Here is a 13,686-nt window from a genome sequence, read left to right as displayed (position 1 = left end):
TGAAATCAGTACCATTCATGGTATTTTCCCTTTTAAGAAAGGCCCTTTCCTTGCCCTTCCTGCCTGAAGGGAGTCCGAGCTTTTCTTCGTACCCAGATCTCCTCTATTGTTCTTGGCTTGTCGGCCTCCACTCACATTAGTTCATGACGGAGTCCTCACAATACCCAGATGGTAGTCATTGTGCTTCTCTCCCCGTCTCGGTAGTTGCGGGAGCAGGAAGCTTTTGTTGTGATCGCCAGAGGGTCAGGAAGCTTGGCTGACCAACGGCGCACCTTAATAAAAGCACACAGACACACACGAGCGTAGCCGTAAACACACACTTACCGTATTAAGTATAGCGGTGCAAAGCGAAAAACACAGACGCACGCGTCTACAAAGTGGATATTACAGGTAACCCGAATGCACGCCCTGCTGATTTTAAGCTCATTCGTCTGCTGTCACCCCTATATGCCACCCAGTCGCCCGCCTGTGGTAAATGCATCTCGAAGACCTGCTTATTCACCAGTTAAAGTCGAGGTCCAGTGCCTTTCCCTGGGAGACGCACCGTAGAAGAGTGGGAGGGCTATTTTCAGAAGGCCTGGGTGTGTTGTATTAAGGGTAACAGGGGCCTGTTTGTTACATGTGTGGGCCTGAATTCTGGCCCCTCTCCGATACGTGTTATTCCTCGGATTGCCAAGACAATCTGAAATAGCATCTGGTCGGACAGGAAAAGAAAAGGGGGAGAGGGAGGGGGGTGGGGGGGGAGGGCTGGTAGACAGGAAGCTGATGATGAAGCGTGCCTCCCCATCCCCTCCGCCCCTCCACCCTTCTGCCCAGTCTTTCTTTCTCTCTTTTCCTCTGCTCACCTCAAGCCCCCCCCCCTCCCCACATGCATGCGGTGCTTCCTTCCCATGTCCTCCATCGCCTGGGTCTGTCTCACAGGATGTAGCGCTGCGGGACTATTCTAAGAACCTTTTACCCCAGTCCCGCCTCCCCGGGGGAGTGGGGTGGTAGTGGTGTGTGTGGGGGGGGGGGTAGGTGGGGGGGATGGTTAGACTAAACACCGTGACTATCGGGGGGGGGTTCGACGTGAGAGCCCTGGTCCTCCTCGGCCATATGCCTTCTACGTTCTCTCTCTCTCTCTCCTCGCAGTGGGAACGCCTTTGTTTGGAGTTTTTCCTCCTCCCTCTCTCTCTCTCTCCTTCTCTCTCTCTCTCTTGCCCTCTCCCTTGCTCCCCCCGAAAACTGGGAGTTCAACGGGAGAGAGGAAATCTGGGGCCGCGCTCTGCGTCGTTTACTTTCCGTTGAGGCCTTGCCAAGTTCTCTCCCTCTGTCTGGGGGGGACCCCATTCTGTGCAGTTTTTAGTCCGGGGGATGCAGACGCCAGAGCCCCTGTTGGTCTCAGTAATGAGGGCAGAGTGTAGTGAATGCCTGCCTCCATTCCATTCACTCCTCCTCCTCCTCCTCCTGCTGCTCCTCCCTCTCTCTTTCCTGAGTTAAGGGATATGGGTGTGTGTGTCTCTGCCCCGTTGCCCTGCTAACCTCCCTGGTTCCTGTCCCACGTCACACAGATGGGTCAGGGAGTTCCTTAACGATGAGAACCGAGGGCTGGACATCCTGGTGGAGTACCTCTCATTCGCCCAGTGTGCTGTCATGTGAGTACACACGCACACACACACACACACACACACACACACACACACACACACACACACACAACACACTGCTCTGAGCACACTTCGGCCTGATCGGCTCACCACACCACACCTCTCTGTCTCTTTCACACACATACACACACACACACACACACACACACACACACACACACACACACACACACACACACACACACACGCACACAGGGACTGAGGGTAGACTGTCAAAGGCATCAGTGCAAACAGATCTAATCCGAGCCAATGAACTGCTTTTTGTGACTGTGAAAATGTGCTCTGGCATTCATAATGCGTTACCTACCCTTGAATGTGCTTGGATGTGCTCGTACGCCTGGTGTCATACATGGCGGCCCCGCAGAGCGAACGTGCTGCCAGACAGGCCGCTGAGCGGTGGAGCGCCGTTTTACTGCCACGCTGGCGCGTACTTGGCCTCTGACTGGGGCCGCCATGTTTTCCGTTGCACTAAGCTTTACCGTGCAGCAGCAGCAGCAGCAGACCTTACTGTGCAACCGTGAACATAACCCTTGGCTCTTTCACCAAGCTGCGAACTTCGACCCCTGCCCCCCCCCCACCCCACCTGTCCCTCTGTCTGTCAATGTGTCCGTCCGTCCGTCTGTCCTGTCCGTCTGTCTTGTCTGCGGTCCCAGGTTTGATTTTGAGGGGCTGGAGATCGGGGAGGAGGGCTCCCTGGACAAGGCTAAGTCCTGGAGCAGGTCCATCGAGGATCTGCACCAGAGCGGGGCCCAGCCCTTCTGCAACACCCTGGTCCGCTCTGCACGCCAGTCCGTCCTCCGGTAGGTATAGCCCCTGTATGCTTTAGCCCCGGTGCTAATCGCTAGCCGCTACGCTGCCTCTTGCTGCGCTAACTGACTGTGCCCTGATGCCTCTAGATGGATGTTAGCATTAGCATGTTAGCGTTAGCATGTCTCTGATGTGATGCAATGATGCCCAGCTGACAGGAAGGAGGGATTACTGATGAAAAGCGAGGGACACCTCAGTCCTCCTGAACCGAGCTCGCTTCTGTGTGGACGATATCGATCTGGGGCGTCATTCCCCGCCTCTCTCTCTCTCTCTCTCTCTCTCTCTCTCCACCACTCTCTTGTTCTCTCTCTCTGTCTGCGTTGACCTACTGTAGCCGTGACAGACACACCCGCCGAACTGTTTTATTTCCTTTCACTGTTAAACGTTCCCTTCCTCCTCCTGCTCCTCCTCCTCCTCTTCCTCCACCTCCAGCTCCATCCCTCCATTCTTCCATCCAGATGTGTGTCTTCTGTCCTGGCCCAGATTAGAGCCAGCTGCACTGGGCTCCACGTGTGGAATGCCTGCCTGTGATTCTCCCTCTCTCTCCCTCTCTCTCTCTCTCTCTCTCTCTCTCTCTCTCTCTCTCTCTCTCTGTCTCTCTCCCTCATCACAGCCTACCACACATAGAGAGGAAAGAAACGCTACACATGATAGGAGCCAGAATGATTAAAAGGTGCAAGATTGCAAAGTGTAAACATGACTTTATATTCAGGCTCAGATTGATTGTATCCAGATTATAATGCTTTACGTTCTGTATACTCGATTATAATTAAAACTGAAGAAAAGAGACGAACAAAGTAGAAAGAAAAAGTGGTGAGAACATGCACTTGACAGAAACGTTTTTTGTGATGAGTGTGTGTGTGTGTGTGTGTGTGTGTGTGTGTGTGTGTGTGTGTATGTTGGATCTGTGCTTGTGATGATGAGCCATGTAGTCTGGTAACAGGCTGTCAGGAAACTGGCGGCCTCACATCTCAGAATGCATCTGTGACCACAGGGCCATCTTTGCAGCTCTCTGCCAGTTCTCTGGCACGCTTTGTAGCTCGTCGCTCGAACCCCAGATTCACATGGAAGCCAGATATAGTACACTGCACAGCTCAGCGAACATAAGTCTCACTTCACAGTGTTATAAAATGTCTTTACGTTCAGAATGGCCTTTCGTTATCATTGAATGTCGAAAATATGTTTTGTTGTCAACCTCTGTGTTCCGTTGCAGCTATGGCTCAGTGACAAACAGCAAAACCATCAAGAACTCCAGGCTGGTGAGCCAGAAGGACGATGTGCACGTGTGCATCATGTGTCTCAGAGCAATCATGAACTACCAGGTACTGAAGTTTGGCACCGTACTGTACATTCACTCGCAAAGCCCCATATCACTACTGTCAAATCATTCAAATGCACCCATCTCCAGTAGGGATGCACGGTATATCGGCAATCATACCCGTATCGGCCGATGTTAGTCATTTTGTGCAAAACAGGGCCGATGTGAACAGCCGATAATTATTTCTGTCTAGCTGCTGTTGTCTGTGTTGTTTTTGAGAGGAAACAATGCGGTAAATCGATGATTTATCGGCTTTTCAAAATGTTTTGGAAATAGAGACAGTGTTTACCTGTGTTTTTTAGTATGTATAACATTTTATTATCATAGAAACTTGTTTTTATACAGATCATATTGACATCGGTAAATATTGGTTATCGGCCATAATAGCAATTTTAATATCTGTTATTGGTATCGGCCAAAATGTTCATATCATCCCTAATCTCCAGTGGAATTAGAAAGAATGGTCAAGGAGAAACCTATTGCTCATTGCATAAGATATCTTACATACTGTCTATGTGTCCAGCATGCTATCTGTGTGGCCAACATACTATCGACGTGACCAAAAAAGGTTATGATGACGCAAGAGGTGATGAAGAAGTGAACGGTGTTCACCTGAAGAGACAGAGAACGTTCTGCTTCTGTTTTTTTCCCCCTCTTCAATACCACATCCTGCTCTCTTCTGCCTCCCCTCTCTCTCCGCAGTATGGCTTCAATATGGTCATGTCCCACGCTCACGCAGTCAACGAGATCGCTCTGAGCATGAACAACAAGAACTCACGGTAAGAGAGCACGCAGGCACAGAAGGGGGGCGTGGCGTTAGCCGTAACGCTCCCCAGATCTGCCTCTCCCTCACGCCTCCTCCGAGACCTGGGATGGAAACCCGCACACTAGACCTTCTCTCTCTCTCTCTCTCTCTCTCTCTCTCTCTCTCTCTCTCTCCTCTCTCACAGTAATTATCCCGCATTAGGGAATATTAAGGGTGGGTCGGGTCCAACAATAGAGGATCCACTTAAGCCCCGTTCATATGCTCCTCCCATCATGCATTGTGCGCGGGGCTTGTCCCTCTCTGTGGTGAGGATCAGAGATGTGCTCGTCGGCGCTGAGAGGGATTGTTCACCACAGGGAGATCAGCTGTGAACCCCAGGAGCTGATCACCCTCTAACGAGGAGGAGCGGGCCCTTCTGAAGCCACGCCCCTCTGGGTCTACAGATTAGAGAGTTTCTGTACGGCTTCACGATAAGGGACTTAAATTCAAGAAAAACAAAGAAAAGAAAATATGTAACAATAGGATTGTTGTTCCTAAATTGTGTGGTTCCGGGGAGTTACTAGAGTGGGACACAGACCACACAGAACACACAGGCTGTGTTCTGAATCACATACTTCTATTTTTTACTACCAGCATGTACTACTGCTGCCCATAGAAAATGCGTACTTTGCACGCAGCATGCATACAATTGGGACATACCACTTGTCATAACATTGCGCCTTAAAATTTGGCCACATCCATCAGTCCATAAAGCGGCATTCATCCACAGCTGTTGCGACTTGCAAATGTGACGTTATTTCCACTGTGCAATGGATTATGGGTCAGAATAGCCAGAAAAGTCTGCTGGCTTGCATACTGCAAAATACGACCAGATGTAGTAGTACATCCTGGTATTTTTTACATACTGCATGTGGCATACTATGTATTGGGACATACTACATCTTTTTTGGCATACTATATAGTATGGAAGTATACAATTCAGAACGCAGCCATGTAATGCTGGCTAGAGTAAAGTTGAATGTGAAGACTGTCGGATTGAATAAAGTCACAAGTAAGCAAGTTCAAAGGCTTTAACCGTCCATTGTGTATAGTTATGAAAGACAGAACAGGATGAAACAAATCATAAGGCTCGATACTGTGAAGCAACAATGTCATTATCAATCCTGTTTTAGAGTCAGACTTCTGCAATGAAAACAAATTTCAAATTGAGGTTTGAACCATATTCAGCTGGATTTTACTAATAGTTTTTTTCTGTTTCTGTGTGTGTGTGTGTGTGTGTGTGTGTGTGTGTGTGTTGTACCAACAGTACAAAAGCCCTGGTCCTGGAGCTGCTGGCTGCAGTGTGTCTGGTCAGAGGGGGTCACGAAATCATCCTCTCTGCGTTCGACAACTTCAAAGAGGTGCGGCGTTATACTGTCAGGCTGATCTGACCACCAAATTCCCCCCAAAACTATGACAACAACGCGTCCATTCAAAAGACATGCAGCCTTCGAGGTTCAAACATCTTGTTTACCCAGGCCTCATTCCAATGTGTTGTCAAGTGTGAGAACTGAATATAACCAGCACAGTTATTCCCCTCAACTCCAATGGGCTCATCAGAGCATGAAAGGGACCAGTGTAGAGACAGGAGATTGAGGAGCTGTGGGGATTCCAGGTTACAGTACAGATGGTGTAAGCACAGCCATACAGTCATATGCCCATAATGCTATTAGTCTTTCAGGGTCCCAGATAGGAGGAGGAGGAGGAGGAGGAGGAGGAGGAGGAGGAGAAGTAGTAGTAATAGTAGTAGTAGTAATAGTAGTAGTAATAGTAGTAGTAGTAGTAGTAATAGTAGTAGTAGTAGTAGTAATAGTAGTATTAGTAGTAGTAGTAGTAGTAGTAATAGTAGTAGTGGTAGTAGTAGTAGTAGTAGTAGTAGTAATAGTAGTAGTAGTAGTAGTAATAGTAGTAGTAGTAGTAGTAGTAGTAGTAGTAGTAGTAGTAATAGTAGTAGTAGTAATAGTAGTAGTAGTAGTAGTAGTAGTAGTAGTAGTAGTAGTAGTAGTAGTAGTAGTAGTAGTAATAGTAATAGTAGTAGTAGTAGTAGTAGTAGTAGTAGTAGTAGTATTAGTAGTAGTAATAGTAGTAGTGGTAATAGTAGTAGTAGTAGTAGTAGTAGTAGTAGTAGTAGTAGTATTAGTAGTAGTAATAGTAGTAGTGGTAATAGTAGTAGTAGTAGTAGTAGTAGTAGTAGTAGTAGTAGTAGTAGTAGTAGTAGTAGTAGTAGTTCTTTATTGATCCCAGGGTGGTAAATTGCACTGCTACAATACAGCATCAAGAGACAATAAAGTAACACAGACTACAAAACAAATTTTCAATTGATACAAAATGTACAGAAATCCAAATGTACTGTACAAGAGTATAGCAGTCGGTACGCTCCTTAGCTACCTAGATTGTGCAAATATGTCTAAGGTGTGAAAGAGCTTGTACAAAGTAAATGTACACGTTCTGTCCAGATGTAACTGAGGTGATCCTGAGCCTGAGCAGTTACCCAGACAGGAGCAGACGGACCTCAAAAGGTTTGCTTTAGCCCCAGTCTCTGCCTGTATAGTCATCTAAACACCGGAACGCGCCAATTACTCTGCATTCTCAGCCCCGAAGAGCTCTGGTGGCTAATCGACTGGCTAGTCAACACACTGTGGGAGCCACCACTCTCTGTAGTGGTACTTCAAAAATGAGTAATACAATGCACAGTGACAGTTCTTTCTGGGACTTTTCGTGATGGACATCCAATTGCAGTTTAAAATGCATGTAATTGCATCTTGTGGTGTAATCAAGTGTTGATTGCAGTGAGTAATAACTCATGGTTGTCATGTGGGGATTACATATGAGGGGTTTGGTATTTCCCCATTATTAAAAACTTTTTTTTCAGAGTTTGGGAAAACGTTCTGTTTGTTTTCCTTTTCTCTCTCTCTCTCGTGTGTGTGTGGGAGTCTGGCGAGATCTCTATCCCTTGCCTTCTTTTGACTTTTCCCCTTCCCATGAACTCCTATAATTAGGAGGGGTTTTCACAGCAAATGGAGTGTGCCGACCTCTGCTTACAGGGCCGCTCAAACCTGAGGCTGTCGCCCGTCAGAGCAACTCTGTATCACATGTTTAGTATGAATCAAGATGAAGAAGAGGGGAAGTACTTCTGTGAACCTTACTGAAGGGGATCGTCTCCCGTTAGGGAGGGAGATGATTTACCATTGCAACAATATACCTTCCGGACGTCTTTCACCTTTCACCAGCATCGCTGATCATGAACACATGTTTTCCCAGAGTGCACCGCGTCTTCGCTCACGTAACCTCTACGTTACAGGTGTGCAAGGAGAAGCATCGGTTCGAGAAGCTGATGGACTACTTCCGTTGTGAGGACGGAAACATTGACTTCATGGTAAATTCCCTGTTGTGACCAAGATCATGGGTTTGGGTGTGTGAGCTGGTTCCGAGCTACAGTATCTCTGGTTCTACCCCAGGTTGCCTGCATGCAGTTCATCAACATCGTGGTCCACTCAGTGGAAGACATGAACTTCAGAGTTCACCTGCAGTATGAGTTCACCAAGCTGGGTCTGGATGACTACCTGGAGGTGAGACCATCGCTATCATCACATGATACACATTTTTAAACAATCGCAATGACAAGGCCAAACTACACAAGCTTGAAAACATCTTGAGGAGCAATACTACGAGCACCTGATGTTTTTAATATCTGAGACTGTCCTCCTTTGCAGAAATCTAAACACACGGAGAGCGATAAGCTGTCTGTGCAGATCCAGGCGTATATGGACAATGTGTTCGACGTGGGTGGGCTCCTGGAGGATGCCGAGACGAAGAATGTGGCCCTGGAGAAGGTTGACGAACTGGAGGAACACCTATCCCACGTAAGAGCTCCACCAACCAGGCCCTGGACAAAACGTCCCCCTGTTTCCACTGTATCCTACCTATCTGTATCTTGTAATTAGCACTTCATGTATTACTGAATGGTACTCATTTTCATATTTCTAAGTACCTTCAGAGGGATTCAGAGGAGTAATATCGAATGATTCTACAGTATCTTGTCTGCCCTGGTGTGTTTTCAGTTGAAAACAATCCTACAAATTATTATCTTCTTCTTTCTGGGCAGTTGTCTCAGTATGCCATAAAGCAGGAAAGGCCTTTTTCGCACAGAAAAGGTCACGGGCAGACACGCTGTCGGTCTAGGAATTTCAAAACAAACTCTGCTTTCACAAGGCCAGGAATTTACGGGGGAGTACGAGGGCAGAAATTCCTCTCAAACATGTGTTATCAGTCCGAATGCAAACGTGAAAGCTGTGTCAGCCAGCCGGCCCGGCTTGCTGTGTCATCCTGCTGGGCATATCGCATTTCTTATTGATGTAGAACTGAAGAGAGGTGGGGGGGGCGGGGATCTGGCAGAGGATCTGCTCGCTCTGGTGGATGCTGGATCAATACTTTAATCCACCCACCCCCTGTCCCCCTCCCTCCCCGCCTTCTCTCCTCTTCTCCTCTCCCATCGCTTGCTTGGACATGTTGCCGTAGGTGACGGAGAAGCTCCTGGATGTGGAGAATGAGACCATGATGAAGGTGGCTGACCTGGAGAAGCAGCTCCTACAGAAGGACAAGGACCTGCAGGCCATCAGGGTGAGCTGGCCATCGAGAACTGATGATCATGACGATTCTAATTGGACTGTACTGCCAGATGTTATCGAGACTGTAGTCTCTGCTCATCTCGATTAGATGCATGATGTAGCCATTATCAAGGATGCTATGTGGCTAAATTTATCAGCAGGAAATGGGATGATAAGTTTGTGGAGTCATTGATGTGTGTGTGTGTTGTGCTCTTTGCCACCCCCTGGTGGACGGAATAGGACACCTACGAGTCCACCAACAGCCAGGTCAACACCCTGAGGAGGATGATCAAGGAGAAGGACGCCGCCTACCAGCGGCACTACAACATCGAGAAGCGCCTGCTGGAGCTGGAGCAGCAGGGCACTATCCGCCTGCGCAAACAGCCCGACGGGGACATCGCCATCGAGCCCCTGGGAGGCGGCGGCGGCGGCGTTGGTGGGGTTCCTCTGGGTGGGCAGTTCTCGTTCGGGCCCGCAGCCGGTCTCACTGGACCAGGGGGACCAGGGGGACCAGGGGGGCCTGGTACCAGCCTCCCCCCGGCCACGGAGGCCCCCCCGCCCCCACCACCTCCACCGCCACCGCCTCCACCTCCTCCACTCCCGTCCGCCTCAGGTACCGGCCCATGACTCACGGTGCTAGTCGGCGCCTGGTGCGTCCTCTGACGGGAGGGTGTGAGACGCAGGGGGATAACTGATGAGGTCAGGCCTATATTCAGTGCTCCTCCATGCCCCAGCCAGGTGACGCTTCGTAGACGGGCCCAGACAGTGCAGACAGACAGGAAAGAAAAATGTACTAGGGGTTTCCTGTGTGGGAGGGTACAGAGACACACACACATGCACACACACTCACACGCGCGCACACACACACACACATACACAAACACACACACACACACACACACACACACACACACACAGGAAAACAGCTGGATGGACAGCCAACTAAGGCCAATATTGTGAATGGTTGTGTAATGTCGATCATGCTGATATGTGCCATAGTGAAGTTGCGTGGATGTTTCCGCGTTGCTGAATGCTAAGTCATTGTGTGTTTTGTGCATCTCAGGAGAGAGTGTACCAATGCCGCCCCCACCTCCTCCTCTGGCCCCGCCTCTACCAGGAACATCTCCCTCTGTCATCCTCAGTCTGGGCCTATCAGGTAAGAGCTAAGCAGTCAGTCTGGGCCTATCAGGTAAGAGCTAAGTAGTCAGTCTGGGCCTATCAGGTCAGAGCTAAGCACTCCGGTATGAGTTATTTTCAATACTAAACAAACACCATCAAAACCTTGTACTTAAAGGTGCAGTATGCTGTTTGGCTCAAAAGCACTTTTCGTTATATTATTTTTGCAATTCTCAACAACAGCATTCAATATATAAAGTGCTCTGACACTAAAATTATATTACATTACATTACAGTCATTTAGCAGACGCTTTTATCCAAAGCGACTAACAATAATTGCATTTAACATAAGAAAAGCCAATGTACTATTACTTGCCAGAACCCACAAGTGCATCTCCTTATATAAATGTATAATCTGTCGCAAGACTGTAATAAGTGCATCCAATCATTTTGAGTTGACAATTTGAAATTATTGGTTGGTTTACCAGCCTGTCAACCTACATACCTGCCTAGCGAGGGTCATTTGTTTTCCCCCAGTTTGGGGGAGTGGCTTTGGACCCGCCTGAAGGGAGGGGCGGGATTTTGTCATTTTTCAAAATCTTTCAATTTTCAACAGGAAATCACAAACCGCATACTGCACCTTTAAATGCATTGCATACTGTGTTGTTTGCAGCTATCAGAATCAAGAAGCCCATTAAGACGAAATTCCGTCTACCTGTGTTCAACTGGACTGCTCTGAAACCCAACCAGATCAACGGCACTGTCTTTAACGAGATCGATGATGAGCGTGTTCTGGAGGTGGGTCGACTGGAGCTTTCAAAGTACCATCTGTATAGTTTACCTGCTGTGCAACCAAACACTGCTTCAATCGCATAGAATTAAATATCAGAACACATAAATATAAATATTCTTCATTGTATTCATTGTGTGTGTGTGTGTGTGTGTGTGTGTGTGTGTAGGAGCTGGACCTGGAGAAGTTCGAGGAGCTGTTCAAGACCAGAGCCCAGGGTCCCATCATGGACCTGTCCTGCACTAAGAGCAAGGTGTCCCAGAAGGTCATCAACAAGGTCACCCTGCTGGACTCCAACCGCTCCAAGAACCTGGCCATCACGCTGCGCAAGGCCCACAAGAGCACGGAGGAGATCTGCAAAGCCATTGAGAAGTACGTCACACTCTGTAGATATCTCAACGTCAGCGTAATGGGCTGTGGGCGTGGGGGACAGGGGGGGGGGGGACAGGGGGGGGGGCGGGGGGCGTGGCATTACACAGCTTGCACGACACCCGTCTTACGAAGCGCGAATCGACATTTCGGACGTGACCAGCCTGGCACCTTTCTCCGCAGGTTTGACCTGAAGGCCTTGCCCGTGGACTTTGTGGAGTGCCTGATGCGCTTCCTGCCCACGGAGGCGGAGACCAAGATTATGCGCCAGTACGAGCGCGAGCGGCGACCCCTGGACCAGCTGGCCGAGGAGGACCGCTTCATGCTCTTCTTCAGCAAGATCGAGAGGCTCACCCAGCGGATGAACATCATCACGTTCGTGGGCAACTTCTCCGACAGCGTTGGCATGCTCACGCCGCAGCTCAACGCCATCATCGCCGCGTCCGCCTCTGTGAAGTCGTCGCCTAAGTTAAAAAGGATGCTCGAAGTGAGGGTCTACGTTTTTGTCCCGGCTAAGGCCGGATGTCGGCCTCCGAGCACTCTACTCACATTCTCAAACAGGGACACTTAAAAAACGTCTTATGTTCTCCCTACAGATCATCTTAGCCTTGGGGAACTACATGAACAGCAGCAAGAGAGGCTCCGTGTATGGGTTCAAACTACAAAGTCTCGATCTGGTACGTTTGAGTCAAAGTAACACATATTTGAGCGCACTACCTGTCCTACTTCTCGCAGGCCATGTTAGTTATAAACTGGCCACACTGTCGGTTTCAACGAAAGATCCTTGGCTGACGATGCCCCGCTTTCCTCTTGTTTGGACAGCTGCTGGACACTAAGTCGACAGACAGGAAGATGACACTGCTCCACTACATCGCTCTCACGGTGAAGGAGAAGTACCCGGAGCTCGCCAACTTCTACAACGAGCTGCACTTTGTGGACAAAGCTGCTGCAGGTGGGTCCATGGTTACTACAAGTCTTTTGTGTACGAAGATTACATGAAGTGCCATGAGGAATCGGGCTTAAAATCCATGAGTGTGTGTGTGTGTGTGTGTGTGTGTGTGTGTGTGTCTACAGTATCTCTGGAGAACGTGTTGCTAGACGTTAAGGAGTTGGGGAAGGGGATGGACCTGATCAGGAGAGAGTGCAGTCTCCATGACCACTCCGTCCTCAAGGGCTTCCTCCAGACCAGCGACACACAGCTGGACAAGGTCCAGAAGGACGCCAGGATGGCAGAGGTACTCGCTTTGATCATCACTCACCTTTGACCCGCGGACGAAGCACAACCACACCTGAGGAAACGTCCCTTCCCCAGACATAACGCGTCAGAGCCCAGTGCATGACAACACAGCTCGACATCTGACCCCAGACAAAACTTTGTAATGTTGACAAATATTCTTGGTCCACTTTCAAAATGTCTTTCTTGCCGAATTCTAGGAAGCCTACAACAATGTGGTGAACTACTTCGGGGAGAGCAGCAAGACAACCCCTCCCTCAGTGTTCTTCCCTGTGTTCGTACGCTTCATCAGAGCCTACAAGGTGAGGCCTGTCTGTCTGTCTGTCTGTCTGTCTGTCTGTCCATCTCTAATACCAATGAAGATGGGGTTTTCTCTTCCTGATCCTTTGGAAATTTCCAACAGGGTTAGTCTGGGTGTCGCCCCTCCCTCTCTCTCTCTCTCCTCTCTCTCTCTCTCTCTCTCTCTCTCTCTCCTCTCTCTCTCTCTCTCTCTCTCTCTCTCTCTGCCTCTCAGAGCAGGGCAGGGCAGAGCGGGCAGCACTGACAGGAAGTGGTAAGGAGTTGGAGGCCAAACAACAGGAAGGGCCAGCTGGGCCTGTGCTCCGAGCAGCAGCTGGGGTGTTTAGACTGGGCCTCCTGGCCTGCCCGTTCTGACCTCCCTGACCGCCCCGCCCTGCCCCAACACACAGCCCTCTTCCTGACATTGTCCTAGGCCTGAATTTATGGATCTGCTCGAGGAAACGTGCTGCAAAAGGATCTGTGTGTGTGTGTGTGTGTGTGTGTGTGTGAGAGAGTATGCATGGGTGTGCTCTCATTGTAGTAAGCTGTGTATAATATGTGATTCTGTGTGTGTGTGTGTGTGAGATATAAAACATTAATCTATGATTGTTTGTTTCCGCAGCTTGGCTCATCTCGGCCTGGTCTGGTTAGTTCTGTTAGCTTGTTGAGTTGCAGTCCCTTTGTCTCTGAGCGGACGCCATCTTGTCTGCATTGC

General features: G+C 49.2%; 1 protein-coding gene across 1 annotated transcript in view; it reads left to right on the top strand.

Annotated features, from left to right (window-relative positions):
* fmnl3 (formin-like 3) overlaps positions 1-13,686 on the top strand; it is a gene marked incomplete at its 5' end in the record, with an annotated part of 34,063 nt that overhangs the window by 16,057 nt on the left and 4,320 nt on the right. The window contains 18 exons of the mRNA XM_084461750.1: positions 1,551-1,634; positions 2,300-2,446; positions 3,667-3,775; positions 4,474-4,550; positions 5,844-5,937; positions 7,878-7,952; positions 8,035-8,145; positions 8,290-8,439; positions 9,095-9,196; positions 9,424-9,796; positions 10,247-10,339; positions 10,973-11,097; positions 11,259-11,461; positions 11,642-11,945; positions 12,055-12,135; positions 12,281-12,410; positions 12,533-12,693; positions 12,893-12,994. Of these exons, the coding sequence (XP_084317876.1) occupies positions 1,551-1,634; positions 2,300-2,446; positions 3,667-3,775; positions 4,474-4,550; positions 5,844-5,937; positions 7,878-7,952; positions 8,035-8,145; positions 8,290-8,439; positions 9,095-9,196; positions 9,424-9,796; positions 10,247-10,339; positions 10,973-11,097; positions 11,259-11,461; positions 11,642-11,945; positions 12,055-12,135; positions 12,281-12,410; positions 12,533-12,693; positions 12,893-12,994 (2,521 nt within the window). The remainder of the gene's footprint in view (positions 1-1,550; positions 1,635-2,299; positions 2,447-3,666; positions 3,776-4,473; positions 4,551-5,843; positions 5,938-7,877; positions 7,953-8,034; positions 8,146-8,289; positions 8,440-9,094; positions 9,197-9,423; positions 9,797-10,246; positions 10,340-10,972; positions 11,098-11,258; positions 11,462-11,641; positions 11,946-12,054; positions 12,136-12,280; positions 12,411-12,532; positions 12,694-12,892; positions 12,995-13,686) is intronic.

Source organism: Borostomias antarcticus, assembly GCF_949987555.1.
Source record: "Borostomias antarcticus genome assembly, chromosome: 3".
Taxonomy (NCBI): Eukaryota; Metazoa; Chordata; class Actinopteri; order Stomiiformes; family Stomiidae; genus Borostomias; species Borostomias antarcticus.
This window is presented reverse-complemented; position numbering and strand designations above follow the sequence as displayed.